The sequence below is a fragment of the Neurospora tetraspora genome, assembly GCF_033439725.1.
Source record: "Neurospora tetraspora strain CBS 560.94 chromosome Unknown B0H65scaffold_8, whole genome shotgun sequence".
Classification (NCBI taxonomy): domain Eukaryota; kingdom Fungi; phylum Ascomycota; class Sordariomycetes; order Sordariales; family Sordariaceae; genus Neurospora; species Neurospora tetraspora.
Window position 1 is genome coordinate 2,175,069 of NW_026944390.1, and position 21,580 is coordinate 2,196,648.

Below are 21,580 nucleotides of genomic sequence, written 5' to 3' on the forward strand. Positions count from 1 at the left end.
AAGTCCTTGCCGTCTGTCACTTTGTGACTTAAGCTGCAGAACGTGGCACCCGAAGCGATCAAGAATGCAAGCAGTTAAAGGCAGGACGGGACAGGCACACTTTACAGCACCCCACCTTTGCCAAGCTCAGGTACCCACCGGCCGGGGACTTGGCCCGGGCTCCTCTGTCCTCTCACATCTCCACCTGCTGCTGGTGGGTGCTCCGAGGTTCCATTCCCACTCCCATTTTGGGCTCAGAGACCGCGGATCGTCCACTTCATCGCCGGGGTGCCTCGTGTTTTTCACAGCACTCCGTCCTTCTAGACTCCCTAACGAATCAGCTATGCTCTGTTTGGTAGACAACATGGCAAGAAGAGGCTGCTATTCATGGCCATGGCCATTGACTTTTGACTGCCATCGTCACCACCGCCATTGTTGTCTTGGGTCCCCGATCATAACCTATCTAAAGACCTCTTTTAAAAAAGACTAAAGAGAGGCTAACGAACGTGGTGGTCCTGCATACACACAACTCCTATCCGTACCATAGGCACACCACCACACCCACCACACCACGGCGTCTTCCCGAAGGTGGCCCGATGCTACACTAACACAGTTTGACTATCCCTTCTGTGGACTTGTGTGTCTCTTGTGCATGTCTTTCGACCTCTACACCACCGGTACAAGAACCTGATACCCAAACACACGACGCTTTTCCGTGCTCAGCCAGCTACGCTACGACTGAGGAGGCTAGTCAAGGACTGCAAGAGAGCTTCTAGAAAAGAGTGAGCCATCCCCCACCATAGTCCCCTTATGCCTCACTCGATCTGAAGAGAGGTAGAGTCTAGGGATCATCGACAAATGTCCCGTTCCTCTCCGCCCCTCCCACTCTCTTTCCGTGCCCCCTTTACACGTCTTCCACACCTATAGTGTACATCTTTATCCATACAAGAGTGCTGAGTAGTTGCCCCAACTAGTCACAGCTCCAGACACCTATCCCAATGATCTACTAGCCAATATAAACCATCTTGGAGATCATTGCATAGAGCTCTGCTGGTCCTAGATCGGGCTATATGTAGATCACGGCAAGCTCCGCCCTACCCGTTCGTCACTCAGTCTCTCTCCTTCCAACAGCACCTGCTCGCGGTTAAGATACCTCAGCTCTGTCAAGCTCTCTTCTGTCTTTAACACCTCGGCAAAAGCAAAGCTGAGGTTGCGGCCTACTTTTGCACCCTACCCATCTCTCTTCATTCTTCACCTTGTTCCCAAGGTCCAAAGTCTCCGGCAACTAAACCTCCAGTGCCGGATACCTCACGGAAGGGTCTTTGTTGTCCGCAACACTTCGCGGCCGAGTGCCGGATTGCGGGTTACAAGTCACACCAGGTGTCTCACCCACGCACCTTCGACGAGCTACGTTGTTGCGGTATCTCCCCCGTCCCTTCTTCGCTGTCACCGGCTGCTCGGCGGTTTGCACGGCAGGCGGAGATTTATTGTCCACTCGCCGCCCTCACTTACACATGTCACTTTGTCTCAGCCGGCCAATCTAGACTTGGGTGGACTTTCGGCTCAGTGTTTCGGAGACGGAGAGACGTAGCAACATTCCTTTACACCTGGCCTTGTCACCACTTCTCCGCCACTCCATCTTGAGTGGTCTGCTCGATGGTATTATTTGACTAGGTTGCTCTTTCACTCTTAAGCTCTCTTAGCATAGCATGAAAGAGTCGGAACCTCCTGAAATCCTTCATCCGACAACTCGAATACGACACCCATTTACGAAGCTTTACCATGGATTCCACCGGGGCTGGAGGTTCTCCAGAGGAATTCTCCTCTCCGGAAACAAAGCCGCCAGCATCTTCATCCGAAGCCAACGCGGGCACTGGCGCTTCTGCAAGTGCCGGTACCGGCACGGCGGCAGCGGGTAACCAAGAGAATCCCCAAAAGAAGGCTTCAGTTAGGAAGAGAACAAAGACTGGTTGTCTCAGTACGTGATATCCCGAGGCTGCAATACGTACCCCAAGCCGCTGCTGCTTATGATTGCTGACACGCCGCAGCTTGTCGAAAGCGACGCATCAAATGTGACGAAGCCAAGCCGATCTGTAACAACTGCACCAAATCCAAGAGGCAATGTGAAGGCTACAACCAACGACTCACTTTCAAGGAGCCTCTGGGATCTTACGGCCATGGCCCTACTCACTTTGGGCATCCCGTATATCATCAACAGAACCGAAACCAACCTATCGGTGTTCCTCTGACGGCTACTCAGGCCAAAGCAGCAGCACAACAAGGACCACTTGCTGCTATCGCTCCAAAGCCACCGCAAGTCGACTTTACGGGCACGGTGCCTATGTCCTTTGCGGCGCCGCAACAACACCAGGCACACGACCCCTTTCTGGCCGCTCAAGCTGGAGGTCCGGCTTTACAAACATCCTTCTATGGGCAACTACCTAGTCCCAGCCAGAGCATCTCTCCAGTTGGTCCTCCACCACCGCCAGGCCACCTCCCTCAACATGCACACGAGAGTACCTTCCAGTTGATGTCTCCGACACATGACTATGACCCAAACCAGGTGATCGAGGCAGGTCCATCCAACTACAGCCACACCTGGACACCAACACCTAAACAACACCGCCGTATCCTTGAAGAGGATGGACTACAGCTCGGCGTCAATGGCTTCGTCAAGGAGGGAATGTACTGGCAGTCCGACGATGAGGCGTCCATGGCCGACTCGGAAGACGACGACATCCCCATGGATGTCCACGATGCGCATCTCGAGTCTAATGACCTCGGTATCCACGTAGCCAGGCGGCTGGAAGCCCCCGCGGACGCATACGGTGTTCGGATGAGAACCGTTGCCGGGTTCCCGGAGCTAAACGTCTTACAAACGTACATCCCTTCTTCCATGAGCTCGCCCCTGAACGACTTCCAGACTGCCGCGGTATTCTGGCATTTCGTTAACGTCACCGGGCAGAGCATGTCCCTCTTTGAAAGACACCCGTTCGATCCTACACCCATGTTCCAGGGCCAACCAGTGCCCAAGACTAGGCAACACATCTGGACCTACACATTCCCCATCATGGCCTTCAACCATCCCGCTTTGATGCAAGCCATTCTCGCCCTAGCCGGTCTGCAAATAGCCAACATGGCCCGAGTCCCCGCCACAGCAGCCATGAAGCACTACCACCTCAGTCTGCGCCGGATCGCCCGAAACTACCAAAGCCCCAGCCGGCGCACGCAACCCGCCACGCTCGCAGCCACGCTCCTGCTTGGCTTCTACGAAGTCTGGAACTCGGACCACGACAAGTGGTGCCGACACATGTGGGGGGCGCGAGCCGTCATGAAGGAGATCCCCTTCTTGAAAATGACCAAGGAGATTTTTGCCCATCAACGAGAACGACGACAAGCCGGGTTTGTCGGACCGCCTTGGATGGACCCTACTGCGCCTCTCGATCCTGATCTCACTCTGTACGAGGTCGATACGGAGCTGATCAGTCAGCTGATGGGCAGGAAGGTCACTTACGATGATCCGGAGGTGGCGAGCAAGAAGAGACCGTATACGGAGAAGGATATTGAGACTTATCAGCAGCTGAGGGATCTGTATTGGTGGTACTGCAAGCAGGATGTTTATCAGAGTATTTTGGGTGGGACGAGGTTATTGTGAGTTTTTGGCGTGCCGAAAGGAGTTGACAAACTTGCTGACGAGGATGAACAGTATGCCGTTTGACCAGTGGGCTGAGTGTGCGCCGAGAGGAGAATGCGGGAGGATGGATGCCATGTAAGTCGAGCCCCTACCCGTTATTTCACAGTGTCAATGCTAACCATCTCTCAGTTACGGCACCTTCGACCACCTAATGCTCCTTCTCGGCCGCGTAGCCAACTTCGCCTCCCGAGACCTAGTCCGCAAGCGAAAAGCGCGCCGAGCCGGCGGCCCTCCCGGCAGCGCCGGACGAGGCCAAGGACCACCAGGACAAGGCCCGCCCGGCCACGGAGGACCACCACCACGAGGGGCAGGTCAAATGCCCCCCGGCCAAGGTCCTCCTCCCAGCCACGGCGGCCCCGGCGGTCCACCCCGCGGCCAACCCTCCTCCTCCTCCTCCGGCGGACGCGGCCAACCCCCCCCTCTCTTCGCCGGCCTCATGCCCACCAAAGGCACATTCGTTCCACCCCGAGGCTTCTCCCCCCCGCGCGACCAAACCCCCGACACCGACTCAACCGACGACATGGACTACGACACGGCCACGCTCGCCGCCTTCCGCGAATGGGAAGAGATCCGTTCCGCCTTCGAGCTCTTCAAGTCCCGCCTCGGCCCGGACTTCGAGCCCATGGGTCCCGATCTAGCCACGCCGGAAATGACGCCGTTTGGGCCCGCACTGATGTACAGGACGTATTCGATAGCAGGGATCTGGATGAACTATTACATGGGCTTGATAGCGCTGCAGCGGGCGCACCCGGCAATGCCGCCGGTGGCGGTGATTGCCGCTGGCATGAGCGCGGGGCAGACGGCGCCGTGGGCGTATACGGTTGCGAGGATCGCGGCGGGGTTGCATGAGGATACGTCGCATGTTAGTGCCGTGTCTACGTTGGTGGGCGCGGCGTTTATTGAGAGTGGGTTTTGTTTGTTTGTTGCTGGTGTTCAGGTTTGTTGTCCCCCTTTCCTTTCTAAGGTTCCCCTTTCCCTTTCCCTTTCCCCCTTCTTGTTCCTCCTCCCTTTCCCCCTTCTTGTTCCTCCGACCTCTCTTCCCCCTTCCACCCCTTCCACCCCTCCAGCCCAACTAACACCCTTCGGCCAACCAACAGTTCCAATCCCCCCCCCAACGCCACTGGCTAATCTCCCGCCTGCACGACATCACCCGCCTAACGGGCTGGCAATCCGCCCGCCAAATCGCCGACGGTTGCGAATCCGGCTGGATGAAAGCCGCAGAGATGGGTCGGGGCCCCCCCTATCGACGCCCGCCCGAGCTCGACAAGATTTTCCCTGCGAGTTTACCCGTGTGGATGAGGCCGCGAAGAATCGATAAGAAGATTAGAATGGAGCAGCAGCAGGCTGGAGAGAATAATAGGCTTGTGTTGGCGAGGACGGAGCATGCGCATTTTGCGCTGGGACTGTTGACGGTGGAACAGGATTTGGATCGGTTGGAGTTGAGTGAGGGGGAGTGAGTGAGGGGGAGTGAGTGAGGGGGCAGCGGGGGGAGGTGGTTGGTTGATTTGGCTGGGGAGGAGGGGGGAAGATTTGGAAGGGGGAAGACGGGAACGGGTTGGGAAATGAAGTTGGATAGGGTTGGGGAAGAGAAATATTTTGGGCAGGGAAAGGGGATGAATGGATGGGCGTGGCTTGGCTTGGCTTGGGATGGGATTGAGGGTACGGGGTAATACGGGACTTGAATAATTCGGGAGTTGAGGGCGGGCTGGGAAACACGAGTGAACGGACTTCAACAAGCGGGTAACGGACGAAGTCATGGTCATGATGGGATGACTTGTGGGGAAAATGTACTGTATCAGATGTACTGCTTAAGAGGGTGAACGGAACCCAGGAAGATGGTGTGTGGAATGAATGGTGTGCCTGCCGACCGACTTTTTTAGGCCGTTGCTTTCACAGCTATGTCCATTGCAATATCGCAACCATGTGCTTGCAACTTGTGCTTGGAAATTCGCATAGGCTACCAAACCCCCGGAGAGTACTTGATAAACATCAGTTGGATTCGATTCATTAGACAGTTCCCCCCCATCAAAACCGGGAGATGCTGCTTTCCATCCGTTCGCCTGCTATCACCAGCTATGCTTTAGTTTCCACTCCCTTCAACAATCAACATGACATGCTTCTTTAGTTGGCGGGCAACCGCGCAACAACAGCGGCCATCTCCTCGTCTGTGTATATCCTGAAGCCCTTGTCCTTGGTGACGCTCGCCAGCTGCACGTTCTTGGCGTCGAGCTTCTCCTCCATGACCTGCTTGAGCGTCTTGAGGACGAGTGTCTCGGCGTCTTCGATGGTGAGGGACTGCACAAGAAAAACGCTGTTAGCAATAAATCCCTGATACGGTCCCGAACATGCTGGGCAACCCACCTTGTGATACTCATTCTGCAACTCGGCCTGCGCGCCCTCGCTACCACTGCCAATCGCCTTCGCATCATAGCGATAAAACGTTCCCGACGGCTCAGCATGGTACAGACTCGGACCGTCCTCATCGTACCCCGCAATCAGCAGCGCCACACCAAAGGGGCGGGACATGATGCTCTCCTCGCCGTCGGCGCTCTCCCCGAAGCGCAGGGCCAAATCACAAATGGCCTGCGTGCAGCTCTCGACCCGCAGCTTCTCGTTGTAGTTGAAGGCGTGGCTCTGGCACTCGACGCGGGCGTGCTCAATCATGGAGCGCGCGTCGGCTTGAAGGCCCGACATGGCGCACCCGATGTGGCGGTCGATCTCGACGATCTTCTCGACTGACGAGGTTTCGAGCAAAGTCGAGGTCACGCGCTTCTCGACGCCCAGGATCACGCCCTCGCTGGTGGCGACGCCGATGGCGGTTGAGCCGAGCTTGATGGCCTCGAGGGAGTACTCGACTTGGAAGAGGCGGCCTTCGGGGGAGAAGGTGCTGTGGGTATGGTGTTAGTCTGGTTGGAGGTGGATGAATGTTCGGATGTGCTCGTCGTTCGTCTTGTCACTTACTTAATACCCCGATCTGGATGCGCGCAAGTATGTTAGCCGTCAGTCCATGATGCCTGGTGTAGCTTGTCCACTCGAGTGGCATCACTCCAAGCTTGCAATGACAAACGAATATCGCATATAACAGAGACGTACCGTATTCAGACCTTGCCATGAACATCTTGACGGTGTTGGGGGGAGCTCGAGTGGGGGAGGGGACCGGGATGTGTTGCTGTCGGGAGTTGAGCCTGGATTTGCTGGTTATGCGCCGGGCTTGGTTGGTGACGGTCGAGAAGATGGTATTGCCGTCGAGGGTCTCAAAGCCGAGGACTGGTGATGTGAGTGGTTGTTTGTTTGGGGAGAGATGCCGTGATGGTTTGAATGGAGAACTGGGACCGACGTCAGGCAGTGGATGGAAGCTCCAGGCACGACAGGCCGACGAAGCTCCTCTGCCAGGCGGCCAATCCCCTGCAGCCTGTCCCAAAAGGTACTTGAAGGTACGTACCTTCCCCAGCACTCCCCTCAGGCGGGTGCCCCTCTCTACCCTCCTGGGCTGTGACGGATCCTCCCTCTGATAACGCGTCCAATTGTTGCTTGTCGCGTCACTTGAAGCGTCTTCCGCCGGCACTATTGCTCGTAATCCCTCCATTTCCAAATCGAACAATCCGTCTCCAGAAGCGTCTCCTTGCAGGACAACCCTGTTGTTGCCCGGCAGATTCCCGACGACCGCTACACCATCACATTCGACCATCTCAAGGCTGACAAGCTCAAGTCTCCAGATAATGTACCCTTAGAAAGGGGCATAATCACCGGGTCTCAGACCGTCAACCTTCACCAAACCCAGGCCCGACACGCCCGACCCCAGACCAAGTCCAGCCACCCACGATAGGACGCGCGAGGTTGTACATGGCCACGAGCCGCCAAACATATCGATAACCATCTCCCGCTTCCCCGACCGCAGCGCCGCCAGGTTGACCTCCGCAATGGGATCATCAGCAACCTTGGCTCCGACCCAATCCACGTCACAGAGGACACGTCCCACCAGCAGAACCCTCGTCAATGAGCGCCGCCCAACCAATGTCCAGGTGACAACACGCGAACCTACCATGGCTCGATCCGGCAGAAACGCCGACCCCCTCAGCGCTGGTAGCGACAACCTCAAGTCCAGATCGCGGAATGTCGAGTCGAGGGCCACAAGAGGAGACAGCCGCGCTGCTGAACAACCACCACCAGCCCCTTGGGTACCCGCCGCATCCCTACTGCCTCACACTTCAGCCCCTTTAGCTTCGCGAGTCTCGATACCGCCAGTTGCTTCGTCCGCACCTCAGGCACTACAGCCGCGACCTCTGGCGGAGCTCTCTCTCAATGCGCAAGAGGCTGCGATCATCGAGGACCTGCTCTTCGTGTTTATGGGCTTTGAGGGACAGTACATCCGATTTGCAAAAGGCTATAATCCCTACGAGGAACGAGACCGCTTGTCTGGGCCACAATGGCGCATCCTATCTGGGCTGGATCCCAGCTTGCTGGACCTTACACAATCCATGCTGCGCATGGCTTCCCACTACACGGCGCTTGAGACGTTTGTCGATGTCCAGAGTCGTGAAGAATTTGGCGCCGTCAACCACGCCTTGTGCGCCTCGATACGGAGATATTTGCAGGAGTATCTGGTCATGGTTGTCCAGCTGGAAACACAGTTTCTCAATGACAAAAACTTCACATTACAACAGCTCCACGTCCACATCCTTCCTAGCAGCCATCTGATGGCTCAAATGTATGGGCTGGCGTTAGAGCTACTAAAGCGGAATGCGCTTCTGGACGACGATACGGATGAATCGAGCGATAGTTCCGACGACGACTTCGATCACATTATCGAGCAGTTGAGAGATGGCGGCGATCTTGTGCCGGGGAACATGACGGGAAAGAAGATATGCAAGGGAGGTGTGGTATTGGGCCTGATAACCAAGAGACTGGAGTCGCTATCTGGAGATCCGTCCGCACGGGTTTTGCTCACAACGCTGTTACGGGACGCAAGCCGACCATACATGGCAATGTTGAACGAGTGGTTGCACCATGGAAGCATCAACGACCCACATTCCGAGTTTCTGATCAAAGAACAAAAGAGTATCCGCAGGGAACGATTAGAGCAGGATTATACCGACGAATACTGGGAGAGGCGATATACGATCCGAGATCACGACGTGCCACCTCAGCTGGAGGCCGTCAAGGACAAGGTTTTGCTTGCTGGTAAATACCTGAACGTTGTTCGAGAGTGCGGAGGCGTCGATGTTAGTCGCAAGATGCAAGACGTACCAAACTCGTTTGACGACAATAGGTTTCTGGAGAACGTCAGCAGCGCCTACGCTCATGCGAACGGATCGCTAATGCAGTTGCTTCTGACTACACACGAGCTGCCGGCGAGACTCAGATCGTTGAAGCACTACTTTTTCCTTGACCCATCGGATTATTTCAACTACTTCCTGGAACTAGGAACGTCCGAACTACGAAAGCCCGTCAAGGTGGTGAACACTGGCAAGCTACAGTCTCTGCTCGATTTGGTCCTACGACAACCGGGAAGCATAGTCTGTCTTGACAAGTTCAAAGAGGATGTCAAGGTGGAGATGAACGAAATCACGCTGCTCAAGTCACTTCAGCGTGTCGTCAACATTACTGGTATCGAACAGGGCGAGGCGCTTCAGCTCACATCAAATCAACCGCTGGAAGGCGACAAAAACGCCACTGGATTCACCTCCCTACAACTCGACTATACCGTTCCCTTCCCGGTGTCTCTTGTTATCAGCAGGAAGACAATATGGCGTTATCAGGCTTTGTTCCGCTACCTTCTCTCACTACGTTACCTCGAGACCCAACTCTCGGTGACGTGGTATACCCACGCAAGCGGCACGGCTTGGACACACCGTTCATCCAACCGCATGTTGGAGATATGGAAGCGAAGGGTATGGACACTAAGAGCTCGTATGCTTGTATTCGTTCAGCAGCTGCTTTATTTTTGCACTGCCGAGGTAATCGAGCCGAACTGGCAAAAGCTGATGAACACGCTGCGCGAGATCGAAAACAACTGTGCTGGTGTGACCACACAAGACGGCACCTCTACGCCTAGGGCATCATCTTCCAAGAAGCCGCATACCGTCGATGGGCTGATGCAGGAACATGTGGATTTCTTGGACACTTGCTTGAAGGAGTGCATGTTAACGAACAGCAAGTTGTTAAGGGTATGTCTTTCCCATCCCTCCAGTTCATTCATTACCCAAGACTAACAACCCCCAGATCCACTCCAAACTAATGCAAACTTGCTCCATCTTCGCCACCTACACCAACTGGCTCTCACGGGAGCTCGAAAAGTCGGATCCAGACCTAACAGGCAACACCAAACCACCCAACATGACGGACGACCAATGGCGACAATTCCTCGTTATCCGGGGACAACGACAGCAACAGCAATCGTCATCAACATCAAAAGACGGAGACACAAACATGGAAAACGACAAAAACCCAGAGACGAGGATGAACGAGCTCTTCGATGTGATACGCAAGTGGGAAAGCAACTTTAGTCGACACCTGCAGATCCTGCTGGACGCGCTGAATCACTATGCGGCGACGGAGACGGTGGTGTTGTTGAGTCTTTGTGCGCGCTTGAGCACGGCTAATCAGGGGACCGAGTATGCTGGGTTGAGGAGTGAGGAGGAGGGGCATGGTGGGGGGTCATGATGATGCCTGGGAATAGATATGGTGTAGGAAGGACTATGATGACGGACGGGGGTGAGAGAGGTGGGGAGGAAGAAAGGAAAGGGGCATTATTATCGTGATACCACCACCCATGAGCAAGCAAAAGAGATTATAATTCAGAGGAAGCATTTTTGCTCGACAGTGTGTTAATGACTTTGCGAATGAATTGAATGAGAATGAGAAGCGAGCGATTGAAACGGGAAGTTGTCAGTGTGCGTTCATGTTTCATGTTTCATCCCAACTGGAGTTCGATCTGAATGATCCGGAGATGTTCTTTTCGCCCTCCAGATTATCGAACTGCAGACGGCTGAATGGTTATCCGGATATCGGAATGGTTCCCGTTCTTTTGGATTTGCCCACGCGGCCCGTCACCGACGCGGGGGTTCAGGGCCCAGGGGGCGTTTTCTCTGTTCTTGCCGTGTTGGCTTTGATTCATGGATCTCCGAGCGCCTATCTATCAACCTTATCATCCCAAGCATCTGATTTGCCAAGACCCATGACATTCTAACCTAAGAGCCGGGAAGTCATAGATAAGGAAGCTACTCGTCAGGGATTCAAAATCTCCAGTGACTAGTAGTGAGCAAGGGTGACGAGTAGCTCTCATGCTTGGAAGAGGTAAATCCGCGGAGCCTCAAAACCTGAACCTCCCTGCTGCCAGAATCTTGCTTCTCCGTGGCAGCAGCGGTAATGTTTGGTTTTCTGCGCCAGTTCCAGTTCCAGTTTCAGAAAGAAGTAAGATTATGAAAAAAACACAATTTTGTGAAATTCTTACCAACCAACGGACCTCCTCTCCTATCATGGCGAGATAACGTTCAGGTACTGTACCACGAAACACACGACGGGAGGTTCAAGGTTCACTAGCTAACAAATGCTGCTATCACGGTCCGATGTGACCCTCGGAAAAGAAGAGGGTTAAGGTTCGTAACACCACTACCTACCTTGGCTGTTATGACATTCGCCTTCGCCAGTGAGAGGCGTTTGCATGTATGTATACTGTCATGTTGATCACCGATGCTGCTAGCAGCTGGTCTGTTATCTGCATTCAGAAGGTCATCTCATCTCATGCCAGTTATACATACATCGCATATTCATATTTGAACTGCACCTTGTCCCCCGGGCCGGCCCTGCTTTAAGCATCAGTTAAGGTCCTCTTCTTGCCGTTGCTTCTGTGCTTCTGTTAACACTTCTTATCGGTTCGCTTATCACTTACACCTCGCCTCGCGAGCACCAAGCGTTAGGTATGGAGGACGTTGCCAGCTCCGATCCCTATGCTCCCGAGCATGAAGAAGCTCTCGGAGGACCAAAACACCAACAGCAGCAATCCAGAACAACAACAATACCGTCGACTCTCAATTTACCAAATGGCGTCGTCCAAGAGAAACCAAAGACGGACACGGACTACCCGTCTGACATCGACGAAGAGGTCGCCAGTCGCACCGCCAGCCCCACGACAACAGACTTCTCCTCCTCCTCATCCTCCTCTTCCTCCTCTGACAACAACACCACAGAAGAATCCGACAACGCCTCCATTACCACCTCATCCTCCTCCCAAGCCAACACAGCAGTTTCCCAAGACACCACCTCCTGCCCGCCCTCCCCTATAACCTCCAAGTCATCCTCACCACTTACCTCCAAATCATACCCCCTCCCCCCACCCTCCACCCCGCTAACCACCATCCTCCCCACCGACCTCAAAACCCCCGACCACCTCATCCCGCGCGACCCGCGCCTCATCCGGCTAACAGGCACCCACCCGTTCAACGTCGAACCACCGCTATCCACCCTTTTCGAGCACGGGTTTTTGACGCCGCAGAATTTACATTATGTGCGGAATCACGGGGCCGTTCCTGCTTCTGTTGTTTCTGGTCCATCGCCTGCTGCTGCTGCTGCTGCTGGGGGAAGGGCAGAGGCAGAAGAGGATTTGCTGCTGGACTGGGAGTTCACCGTTGAGGGACTTGTCGAGAATCCGCTGAAAATAAGCGTGAGGGAATTGATGAGTGAAGAGCAGTGGGAAAATGTCACGTATCCGGTGACGTTGGTGTGCGCGGGGAATAGGAGGAAGGAACAGAATATGGTTCGGAAGTCCAAGGGGTTCTCGTGGGGGGCGGCGGGGCTGTCGACCGCTTTGTGGACGGGTGTTTCGCTAGCTGATATCTTAGCTAGGGCCAAGCCCTTGACAAAAAGGGGGGCGAAATATGTCTGCTTTGAGGGCGCCGATCAGCTGCCGAACGGGGTGTATGGGACGTCGGTCAAACTCGCGTGGGCGATGGATCCGCACAAGGGCATCATGGTGGCGCATAAGATGAACGGAGAGGAGTTGCATCCGGATCATGGACGGCCGGTGAGGGTGGTGGTGCCGGGGCAGATTGGCGGGCGGAGCGTGAAGTGGTTGAAGAGGATTGTGGTTACAAGGGGGCCGAGCGAGAATTGGTATCATGTTTTTGATAATAGGGTGTTGCCGGCGACGGTGGGGCCGGAGGAGAGTGGGGAGAAGACGAGGGAGATGGAAGGGGTGTGGAGGGATGAGAGGTATGCGATTTATGATTTGAATGTTAATAGTGTGGTTTGTGAGCCGGGGCATGGGGAGGTTGTGTCGCTAAGAGGGAGAGAAGAAGGGGGGGCGTATAAGTTGAGGGGGTATGCTTATGCGGGAGGAGGGAGGAGGGTGACGAGGTTGGAGGTGACGCTTGATCAGGGGAAGAGCTGGAGGCTTGCGGAGATCGAGTATCCGGAGGATCGGTATCGGGAAGCGCAGGATGGGGAGGAGTTGTTTGGGGGGAGGTTGGATGTGTCGTGGAGGGAGAGTTGCTTTTGTTGGTGTTTCTGGGATTTGGCGATTCCTCTTTCTGAGGTGCGCGAGGCAAAGGATTTGTGCATCCGAGCGATGGACGAGTCTTTGGCGCTACAGCCGAAGGAGATGTATTGGAGTGTGTTGGGGATGATGAATAACCCTTGGTATCGGGTGGTCATTCATCATGAGGGTGATACCTTGCGATTCGAGCATCCCACTCAACCGACGCTGAATTCGGGTGGTTGGATGGAGCGAGTCAAGAAGGAGGGAGGGAATCTTGCCAATGGCTTTTGGGGCGAGAAGATTCCCGGGGCTGAGGAGGCCGTCGTCGAGAAAGAAGCTGTTAGGGAGATCTGCATGGTGGATGACAAAGTCACTCGACTAATCACCCTCGAAGAGCTCCGTGAGCACGAAGGTGAGGAAGAGCCCTGGTTCGTCGTGAACGGCCAAGTTTATGACGGCACACCGTTCCTCGAGGGTCACCCAGGTGGTGCGGCCTCCATCACCGGTGCTGCTGGACAGGACGTAACAGACGAGTTCCTAGCCATTCGTAAGTCCACCTCCCGGTCCCCCACCATGAACCCATCCTGACTGACCCCTTTCAGACAGCGAAAACGCCAAAGCAATGATGCCAACCTACCACATCGGCACTCTCACTCCCTCCGCCCTCGCGGCTCTCAAATCCTCCTCCACCTCCGACCCAACCCTCAGCAATCCCAACCGCCCCATCTTCCTCCAGTCCAAGACATGGAACAGTGCCACCCTCACCTCCAAAGATTCCATCTCCCCCGACACCAAAATCTTCCACTTCACTCTCTCCCACCCTGCCCAATCCATTGGCCTCCCCGTCGGCCAACACCTGATGATGCGACTTCCTGACCCTTCCAAACCCACCGAGTCCATTATCAGGGCCTACACACCCATCTCGGACGGTACTTCGGAGCGCGGAACTCTTCGTGTGCTGGTAAAGATTTACTACGCCTCTCCTGAAGAAGACATCAAAGGAGGACAGATGACGCAAGCTCTCGATGCTTTACCACTGGGCAAAGCAGTCGAGTTCAAAGGACCAGTGGGTAAGTTTGTTTACCAAGGACAGGGCGTCTGCTCCGTCAACGGACGGGAGAGGAAAGTCAAGAGGTTCGTGATGATTTGTGCTGGGTCGGGTGTGACACCTATATACCAGGTCTTGAGGGCTGTTGCAGGGGATGATCAAGATGGGACGGAGTGTTTGGTGCTGGATGGGAATAGAGTGGAGGGGGATATTTTGCTGAGGAGGGAGTTGGATAAGATGGTGGAGGGAGCGAGGCCGGAGGGGAGGTGCCAGGTGAGTTATACTTTGAGTAGACCGAGCGAGGAGTGGAAGGGGTTGAGGGGGCGGTTGGATAGAAGTATGCTGAAAAAAGAGGTTGGAGGGCAGGATGGGAGGGGCGAAACGATGGTGTTGCTTTGTGGACCAGAGGGAATGCAGGCGATGGTTCAGGAGGTGTTGAAGGGATTGGGGTGGAAGGATGAGCATGTGTTGATTTTCTAGTTAGAATTCTGTAAGTGTAGCGTGGCAATGAAAGGAGAACTTTCAGATGCAGTTTTGTGTTCATCGTGAGAAGTGTTGTGAGCCGCATCATGAAGTTGAAATGGTGTAGTGATCTGGGGAAGACATCTCCGCGGAGTGATAGCTGACAAGACGTTTGAAAACGCAGCTCCATGTACGTTGAACAGGCGTAAGCTACCCTGTCCGAACTCCGAAAGCTTTAGAGGGGAATTGGCCAATGAGGAAACGAGCGGGGAGCTCCCAAGCACGTGCCGCATCATGTGAGCCGCTCAATCACTGCACTGTGCCGGAGCTCTGACGTCCATCAATGCCAGGCGCTGGCATCCCGGTCCACCTTCTGGACTCTCTGGAGCCTCGTCCCCTCGACAACCCACATCCACCCCACCGGACCCGAGTCAGTCAACATCACGATCGGAACCATGCGCGCGGCACTCCGATTGCTCGCGACCGCGACGGGTACCGTCCGCCCGTCCGCCCGCTTCCTCAAGCCCGGCTCTCCGACCGGCCTCACGGGGCTCGGCACCCACCCGTCGCCACGCTCCGCCCTGCTGTACCTCTACAACCACACCCTCGACAAGCTCAAGCAGATCCCCGAGCACTCGCTGTACCGCCAGTCCGCCGAGGCCCTGACCAAGCACCGCCTCGCCATCGTCGAGCAGTACGTGCCCGAGGGCTACGAAGCCTGGCAGGAGCGCGCCCGCAAGCTGCTCGAGAAGCACAAGGGCGACCTCACGGCCCGCCAGTTCGACGGCCAGCATGCGCGCCTAGCTGAAGGGCCCGACGGCCGCGTTTACTTCATCCGCCAGATGGAGACCCCGCGGGACTGGCGCGACGTCGAGTGGGATGGTGCGGTCCTGGATCCGCACTTTTCCTGGGTTCAGACTGGCGAGGATTCCGTGGGGACGGTATCGCTGGAAGACAATGAGAAGCTGAAGAAGCTGTATGAGAACAAGGACTCGGACCCGGCTGCGTATCGCGAGGGTCTCAGGGAAATCGGTATCAAGCTGGGCGGTGTTGTTGAGGAGAAGAGCCCCGTGGAGTGGGAGTCGGAGCCGCCGTTGAGCGCTGAACAGTGGGTGTTCTTCCCTTGTGGATAGGGCATCTATGGCCCTGATCCCTGTCTCTGTCCCGCTGTTGCAGCTCTCCACATGGGTGCTGAAGATGGGGAGAAATATGCTGACATCTGATTTTCGTACAGGATCGCTGAGATGGAGGCCAGGATTGGTTCTGGCCTGATTGAGGAGGTTGTTCAGGTTGCCGAGGGCGAACTCAAGCTCGTGGATGTCATGGCAAAGGCCAGACCGTAAGTCTTATCTTTTGAGCATCATATCGTTGGTCAGGTGGGCTAACCCGTCACAGTTGGGAAGCTCTTGAGGAGGAGGCGCCAGAGGGTCAATGGACTTACTTTGAGCGCAAAGAGTAAAGAAATATCGACAGACATAGAGAATGGGAACACAGGACCACACCGGCTAAGATGGCCAGTTGCTTTATGAGCGTTGTGGGGAAGGGGAGGGAGGGCATTCCCAGCCAGTTGTACCAATAACAGGCCAGGAGATGTATATAATCATAGACTTTGGCAGGCGGAAATGAATGTGCCCTCTCCACGGTGTTGTGGGATTTGCATCATCAGCTTCACGTTTGAACAGTATGTGAAAAGAAGTAACAACGTCTTTGTTGGGCGACATAGTGTCAAGGTGGGTGTGGTGTAAGTGGCATAGCTGAGGATGCTATATCACCGAGTGGATCCATCACCAATTTACACAACAGTCTTCGACTACATGAAGCAAACCTCTAAGGGCGTCTTAACAAGAAAGGGATTATTGTGTTGGAACCAAAGGAAATCCTTTGGGTGTTCATTTACATCGGAAGTCTTGCACGGTTAATGCACGGTTCACAAGGCGGAGTTGACCAACTGAAGATTTTGCGATCGAGTTTTCTTTCACTCGCTTTCCAGTTCACGAAACTTTCACCAGAACATCACATCATCACTCATCAACAACCACCCCAAAACTTAGCAATACAACCTCTAGATCACCATTTCTACACAGAATACAGCCAAGAATCGATTAAACACGGTCATTGTTCTCATGGACCCCCGCTCCCCGACCAAGCGCAAACGCGCCCTCTCAACAACCTCAACCACCTACTCAACGGCCCCCTCCTCCTCCTCAACCATCATCAACCCCCTCTCCCACCCGCCCTCCACCCTCAAACAATTCCTCCCAGCCGGCAACTCCTCCGATGCGCCCCTCCCCTCCTCCATCTACCCCGACTTCCCCCACCGACCACTCCCCTCCTCACCCACTTCATCCCGCTCCCGCTCCCGCTCAACCGCCCGCTCCCGCCGCGGCAGCTTCGCCACCACCACCAGCAACATCGACTCCGAATTCGACGACCACACCACCACCGCCGGCACCGATGCGGGAACAGACGGGTGGACAACAGACGCCGATCCCGACACCCTCTCCGTAACCTCAACCGGCAAACCCTCCTACACCAAGCGCGACCCCGTCCGCAGCACAGCGAAACTGCACAAAGCGCATCAATCCCGCGTCGGCGCCCTGGTCGCTATCATCCAGCGCTGCTTGGCCGAGGGGGATATAGCTTTGGCGAGGAGAGCGTTCGGCTTGCTGGTTAGGGCGGACGTCAATGGACGGAAGGTGGATTTGCGGTTTGGGGGGTTTTGGGAGATGGGGGCGGAGGTGCTTATGAGGAGTGGGGAGGATAGGGAGAAACAGCTGGAGGGATTGTGGGGAGGAGGGGATGGGGATGGGACGCAGGATGGTCGGCTGGGACTGGGAAGGTTGGAAGAAGAGGGGGTGGAAGGAGAAGACTCGAAAGAACGCCGAGAACGGAAACGCTTGCTGCGCGCTGCAAAGAATCGGGAGCAAGTCCGTGCCTACTACGAAACCCTGATTCATTTGCATCCGTGGAGCAGGCTGCACCCTAACAAAATGGGCGCTCTGGATTTCTACCCCGCCCTCTTCGGGTTCGAGATGGAAGCTTGTTTTGCGGAGCATAAATACGGGATGGAGGAACTCGATCGGCAGCCTTTGTCTCTCGATCTCATCGACGACGACGGGGACTTACCGATGGAAGACGGGTTCGGAAGGGACGACATGCAAATCGACGAATTCGGCCAGTCAGCCCTCGACCCCCTACGGTCCTCACCACCACCATCACCATCTGGTTACCACCGAGGAAACGGAGGGATGGATAACGTCCATCCTCTCTACCGGTCAGAGATGGAAGAAGATGAAAGAAGAAGCAGAAGGCCCGAAGTAAGGTTGAGAAGCGAGAAAGACAAGCTCAGACTAAAGGCGTTGGAGCAGATGAGGGATGTAGCGAGACGGATGGATACCGTGATGGAGAATACGCCTTACAACAAAGATGTGGAGATATTGAGGTTGAGAGCGATGGTGGCGCTTTATGTGGGGGATTTGAGCGTGCCTGTTTCTGCTTCCGAAATAGAGACGGAGATGGAGACGGAGACGGAGAGGGAGAGGGAGGAAGGGGGTGGGGGTAGGTGGAAGTCGTCGCATGAGGAGAGGATCAATGAAGAGGAGGGGAGGAGGGCGCAAGCTGTTGAGAGGGAGAGGGCGAGGGGACTGTTTGTGAAGATGAGGGAGATGAGAGGGGGTGAGTTGGAGGAGGGGGATGAGTGGATTTTGGAGTTGATTAGTGGTGGCGGTGGCGATGGGGAAGATGAGGATGTGGATGTGGATGGGGAGGAGGATGGGGGGAGGGGGAATAGGGGGAGGAGTAGAGGTACGTTTTCTCTGCCCTTGAGGTGAAGTTAGTTGGTGTGGTTGAGCTCACCATTTTTTGATAGCAGCTTGATTGATATCCCTAGTGAAACAATGAGGCTTATTTTATTCAAGGTTATCAAAACCGAACATCAAACCCGTTAAAGTCTTTTAATGCAAGTATCAAACGATCTATACACATTCCTTTCTCTTTCTCCCAACCGTCCTCCTACCCCTCCCTTCCCCTCGATTTTTTTTTCTCCCAACCACACTTTCATTCCCCTCCGTCCGCATCTTCACTTCCCCCACCGCTGAAAAATCATAGCCCGATTCGAATTTCCCACCACCACACACCAATCCCCCTCCGGGCTCCAGGCCACCTGCCTCCCCACGAAATGCTGTCCCTTGCCATCAACCGTCACCGTCTTATGCGGCTTGATCTCGTTATGCGAGTCCGTGATGTCACACTGGTCGTGCCATTCATCCAGCTGCTTTTGGGTATATCCTCCTAGTCCGATACCCGGTGATCTTCTGTTTACTGTCTGACCGGTGGTAGTGGCAGCAGTGGCAGCAGTGGCAGCAGTGGCGGCGGCGGCGGCGGTGGTGGTTGTGGCAGTAGAGCCCCTCGAACCCGGTCTATCCCTCGTCGAACTTGAACCCGGTCTACCACTACCACCACCAGCAGCAGCAGAAAGCAGAGTCTCAGGATCAGGACTAGTGGACCTGGTCCCAGGTCTTCCTGCTCTTCCGGATGTAGTAGAACCAGCAGCAGCAACACCCGCCACACCCCCCGCCGCCCTGTAGTTCGCCGCCGTAGAAGGATACGTAGTCCCCCCTCCCCCTCCCCCTCCCGCCGCCGTCCCTCCCGCCGCCAGCGCAGCAGCAGTCTTCCTCGGCTGTTTCCTCGCAGGCGGCATCCACCCCGGCTGTTCAACCACCCTCACCCTCCTCACCACCTCCCTGTAGTTCTTCCTCCCCCCTTCCTTTTGTGCCACCACCTCCACCTCCGCCTCCTCCTCCTGAGCCTCCTTCACCTCCTGCAAATACCTCTGCCAACTCCCCAACCTGCTCAAATCCCAAAACATAAACTTATTCCTCGCATTACAAAACGCCAACACGGGATGTTTCCCTCCAGGTGCATGCAACACTTTAAACCTCAAGTAAAACTGCCCTTTGCAATCCGCCGTCTTGAACTGCAACAGTCTCGTGAAATACGCCGGCCTGGTTTCGGGACTGAGGTCGGGGGCTTGCCAGAATGCGGAGCGGGTTAGTTTGGAGGGGTCAAAGGTGGTGGGTGCTGCTTCTAGCGGTAGTAGCGGGGGGTTGTCGACGAGGGAGGAAGAAGAAGAAGAGGAGGAAGAGGAAGAGGAAAAGCCGGAGATGGACCATAACACGATAGTTTCCTCCCAGCAGGCTCTTGACAGGATCAGGTCGCCGAAGAAGGAGACGCAGTCGACCAGCGAGTTGTGGATTTCTTTTGTGGAGAAGTGCGGATAGTGGATGACGAGTGGGTGGGTGACGGGTTCGGTCGGACAAGAGGGGATGGTCCAGAGGTTGATGGTTTGGTCGTGGCCTGCAGACAGCAAGTAGCGGCCCGTGTCGTGGAAGGAGATGCTCAACAGGTCCCAGGTGTGGGCGTCGCCGCCGAGGATGAACATGCAGGGTTGCAAGGAGTGGATGGGGAGGAGAGACCAGATGCGCACGGTGGTGTCGTCGGAGCAGGAGGCGATTAGGGAGGGGTTGAGGGGAGAGGTGACGAGGTCGTTTATGCCGCCGCCGTGGCCTACTAGGGTCTGTTTTCTTGTTAGAAAAATCTAGGTATTTACAATCCATCATGATGGGCGTTGGGGTGATGCGAACCTTGACTAACTTCCCCTCCTTAACATCGTAGACCTTCACCTTCGCATCCGCCCCGGCTATACAAAGCCATGGCTGTCCGGTCTCCATATCCTTGGACCAGCAGCATGAACAGTTTGCTGCGTTTTCCTGTAAGCACAGTATCAGCACTTTCGCATCTGGCTAAGTACTATCCAAAATACCACAGGGTCGTAAACTCACATCATCATCCCTTATCAACTTCAACACCTCAATAGGATTGGTGTTGCTGTCTGTATTCTGGGTGATGCGGCATATGATCACCTGTGGTTACTAATTAGCATGTTGACGTCCTGGTCCTTCTTCATTTTGGGATTATTATTTGGAAAAGGGAAGAGGAGGATAGATTTCAGAGACAAGGAAGATGAGTGACAGTGAAACAAACGTACATGCTTCTTACTAGCGATGGCGAACACTGGCGGTGCGCCGACGGGGTTGTAGGGGTAGAACTTTACGTCGAAGAATTCTGAGTGATGGTTGTTAGTTTGAACTTCATGCGGAGTCAAGATTGGGATTATTGGGTTTGAAAATTGAGGAAAAATATTGAAGTGATGCCGACTTACCGTGTGCTATCGACTCGCCGGAGACGGGGTCTTTCCAGTCATCCTGTTGAGGGTCAAGAGAAGGTGATCAGCAGGGGCTTTTATTTTGGGCATGGAAGTGTATGTGAACCAGCGTGTGCGATTTAATTATCATACCTGGAAGTTGATAGAAGCCCTCAACTTTGGTAGATCCCACTCGTTCGAGGACGGTGCCTTATTTGGGGGCATTGTGCCGGACCCTCAAGGTTCGTGAGTGTACAGCGAAACAATGCGGGACCCTTGTGTCTAATTCGTTGACAGCGATGAACTGCTCACTAAACGCCTTTGTATCAGATTGCAGCCTCGCTGCATAAATCTGGAGAGGTAGAAGGTATTCTTGGGCGTCGACTTCGGCGGTTCGTGGTGAAGGGTCGAGGTCGGGAAACGAAGACAAGTTTGCGCGACAAATTTTCCAATTATTCCGTTTACGTTCAGTCTACTGATCCACTAGTATTCGGATATGCTGATGATACCTCACTCATTGTCCAATAACTCCAAAAGCTGGTCGCTGAAAGTGTTTGAAGTCGATGCCGATTGAAAGGTGCGCGTTCCGGGACGCGACGTGCAGTGGATGTGAAGCGAAAGTCAAAAGGTTTCATCAGGGTACTCGAAAGGTACTTCTGAGAGCACGGGCGTCATTGCCATGGGTGAAGTACCTCTGAAGTACACGAACAACGACATCCC

The 21,580-nt window shown here is 54.9% G+C and overlaps 6 protein-coding genes across 6 annotated transcripts; 4 read left to right on the forward strand and 2 right to left on the reverse strand.

Annotated features, from left to right (window-relative positions):
• Positions 1–1,761: 1,761 nt before the first annotated feature.
• B0H65DRAFT_552861 (fungal transcriptional regulatory-like protein) lies at positions 1,762–5,130 on the forward strand (the record flags this gene model as incomplete). The annotated part of the gene is made up of 5 exons (XM_062829923.1): positions 1,762–1,957; positions 2,028–3,630; positions 3,686–3,748; positions 3,803–4,610; positions 4,771–5,130. The coding sequence occupies 5 exons, from the start codon at positions 1,762–1,764 to the stop codon at positions 5,128–5,130; spliced, it is 3,030 nt and encodes a 1,009-aa protein (XP_062677847.1).
• Positions 5,131–5,794: 664 nt separating this feature from the next.
• B0H65DRAFT_512241 (nucleophile aminohydrolase) lies at positions 5,795–6,791 on the reverse strand (the record flags this gene model as incomplete). The annotated part of the gene is made up of 3 exons (XM_062828556.1): positions 5,795–5,968; positions 6,035–6,560; positions 6,757–6,791. 3 exons carry the CDS (start codon positions 6,789–6,791, stop codon positions 5,795–5,797), a joined length of 735 nt encoding a protein of 244 aa, XP_062677848.1.
• Positions 6,792–7,215: 424 nt separating this feature from the next.
• B0H65DRAFT_321774 (Spc98 family-domain-containing protein) lies at positions 7,216–10,400 on the forward strand. The gene is made up of 3 exons (XM_062823416.1): positions 7,216–7,246; positions 7,383–9,840; positions 9,896–10,400. Exons 2-3 carry the CDS (start codon positions 7,594–7,596, stop codon positions 10,334–10,336), a joined length of 2,688 nt encoding a protein of 895 aa, XP_062677849.1. The 5' UTR covers positions 7,216–7,246; positions 7,383–7,593; the 3' UTR covers positions 10,337–10,400.
• Positions 10,401–11,594: 1,194 nt separating this feature from the next.
• Positions 11,595–16,117, forward strand: B0H65DRAFT_552864 (uncharacterized protein; the record flags this gene model as incomplete). Its single annotated transcript, XM_062829924.1, has 5 exons — positions 11,595–13,695; positions 13,751–14,469; positions 15,009–15,766; positions 15,893–15,997; positions 16,054–16,117. 5 exons carry the CDS (start codon positions 11,595–11,597, stop codon positions 16,115–16,117), a joined length of 3,747 nt encoding a protein of 1,248 aa, XP_062677850.1.
• Positions 16,118–16,652: 535 nt separating this feature from the next.
• On the forward strand, positions 16,653–18,683 carry B0H65DRAFT_478837 (uncharacterized protein). The gene is made up of 2 exons (XM_062827504.1): positions 16,653–18,462; positions 18,527–18,683. Exons 1-2 carry the CDS (start codon positions 16,782–16,784, stop codon positions 18,532–18,534), a joined length of 1,689 nt encoding a protein of 562 aa, XP_062677851.1. The 5' UTR covers positions 16,653–16,781; the 3' UTR covers positions 18,535–18,683.
• Positions 18,684–18,730: 47 nt separating this feature from the next.
• B0H65DRAFT_533248 (WD40-repeat-containing domain protein) lies at positions 18,731–21,448 on the reverse strand. Its single transcript, XM_062828977.1, has 6 exons — positions 21,014–21,448; positions 20,879–20,921; positions 20,705–20,781; positions 20,499–20,579; positions 20,301–20,426; positions 18,731–20,233 (listed from the first exon to the last, which is right to left on the reverse strand). Exons 1-6 carry the CDS (start codon positions 21,083–21,085, stop codon positions 18,737–18,739), a joined length of 1,896 nt encoding a protein of 631 aa, XP_062677852.1. The 5' UTR covers positions 21,086–21,448; the 3' UTR covers positions 18,731–18,736.
• Positions 21,449–21,580: the final 132 nt, after the last annotated feature.

What these genes read in the sequence shown, in the direction of transcription:
- B0H65DRAFT_478837 (XM_062827504.1), top strand. Translation starts at nt 16,782, where the DNA reads ATGGACCCCCGCTCCCCGACCAAGCGCAAACGCGCCCTCTCAACAACC.
- B0H65DRAFT_321774 (XM_062823416.1), top strand. Translation starts at nt 7,594, where the DNA reads ATGGGATCATCAGCAACCTTGGCTCCGACCCAATCCACGTCACAGAGG. An exon ending in CGAACAGCAAGTTGTTAAGG is followed by an intron (nt 9,841 to 9,895) that starts GTATGTCTTTCC and finishes AACAACCCCCAG; the next exon opens with ATCCACTCCAAACTAATGCA.
- B0H65DRAFT_533248 (XM_062828977.1), bottom strand. Translation starts at nt 21,085, where the DNA reads ATGCCCCCAAATAAGGCACCGTCCTCGAACGAGTGGGATCTACCAAAG. An exon ending in CCATCGCTAGTAAGAAGCAT is followed by an intron (nt 20,580 to 20,704) that starts GTACGTTTGTTT and finishes TAGTAACCACAG; the next exon opens with GTGATCATATGCCGCATCAC. An exon ending in AGTTGATAAGGGATGATGAT is followed by an intron (nt 20,427 to 20,498) that starts GTGAGTTTACGA and finishes CTGTGCTTACAG; the next exon opens with GAAAACGCAGCAAACTGTTC.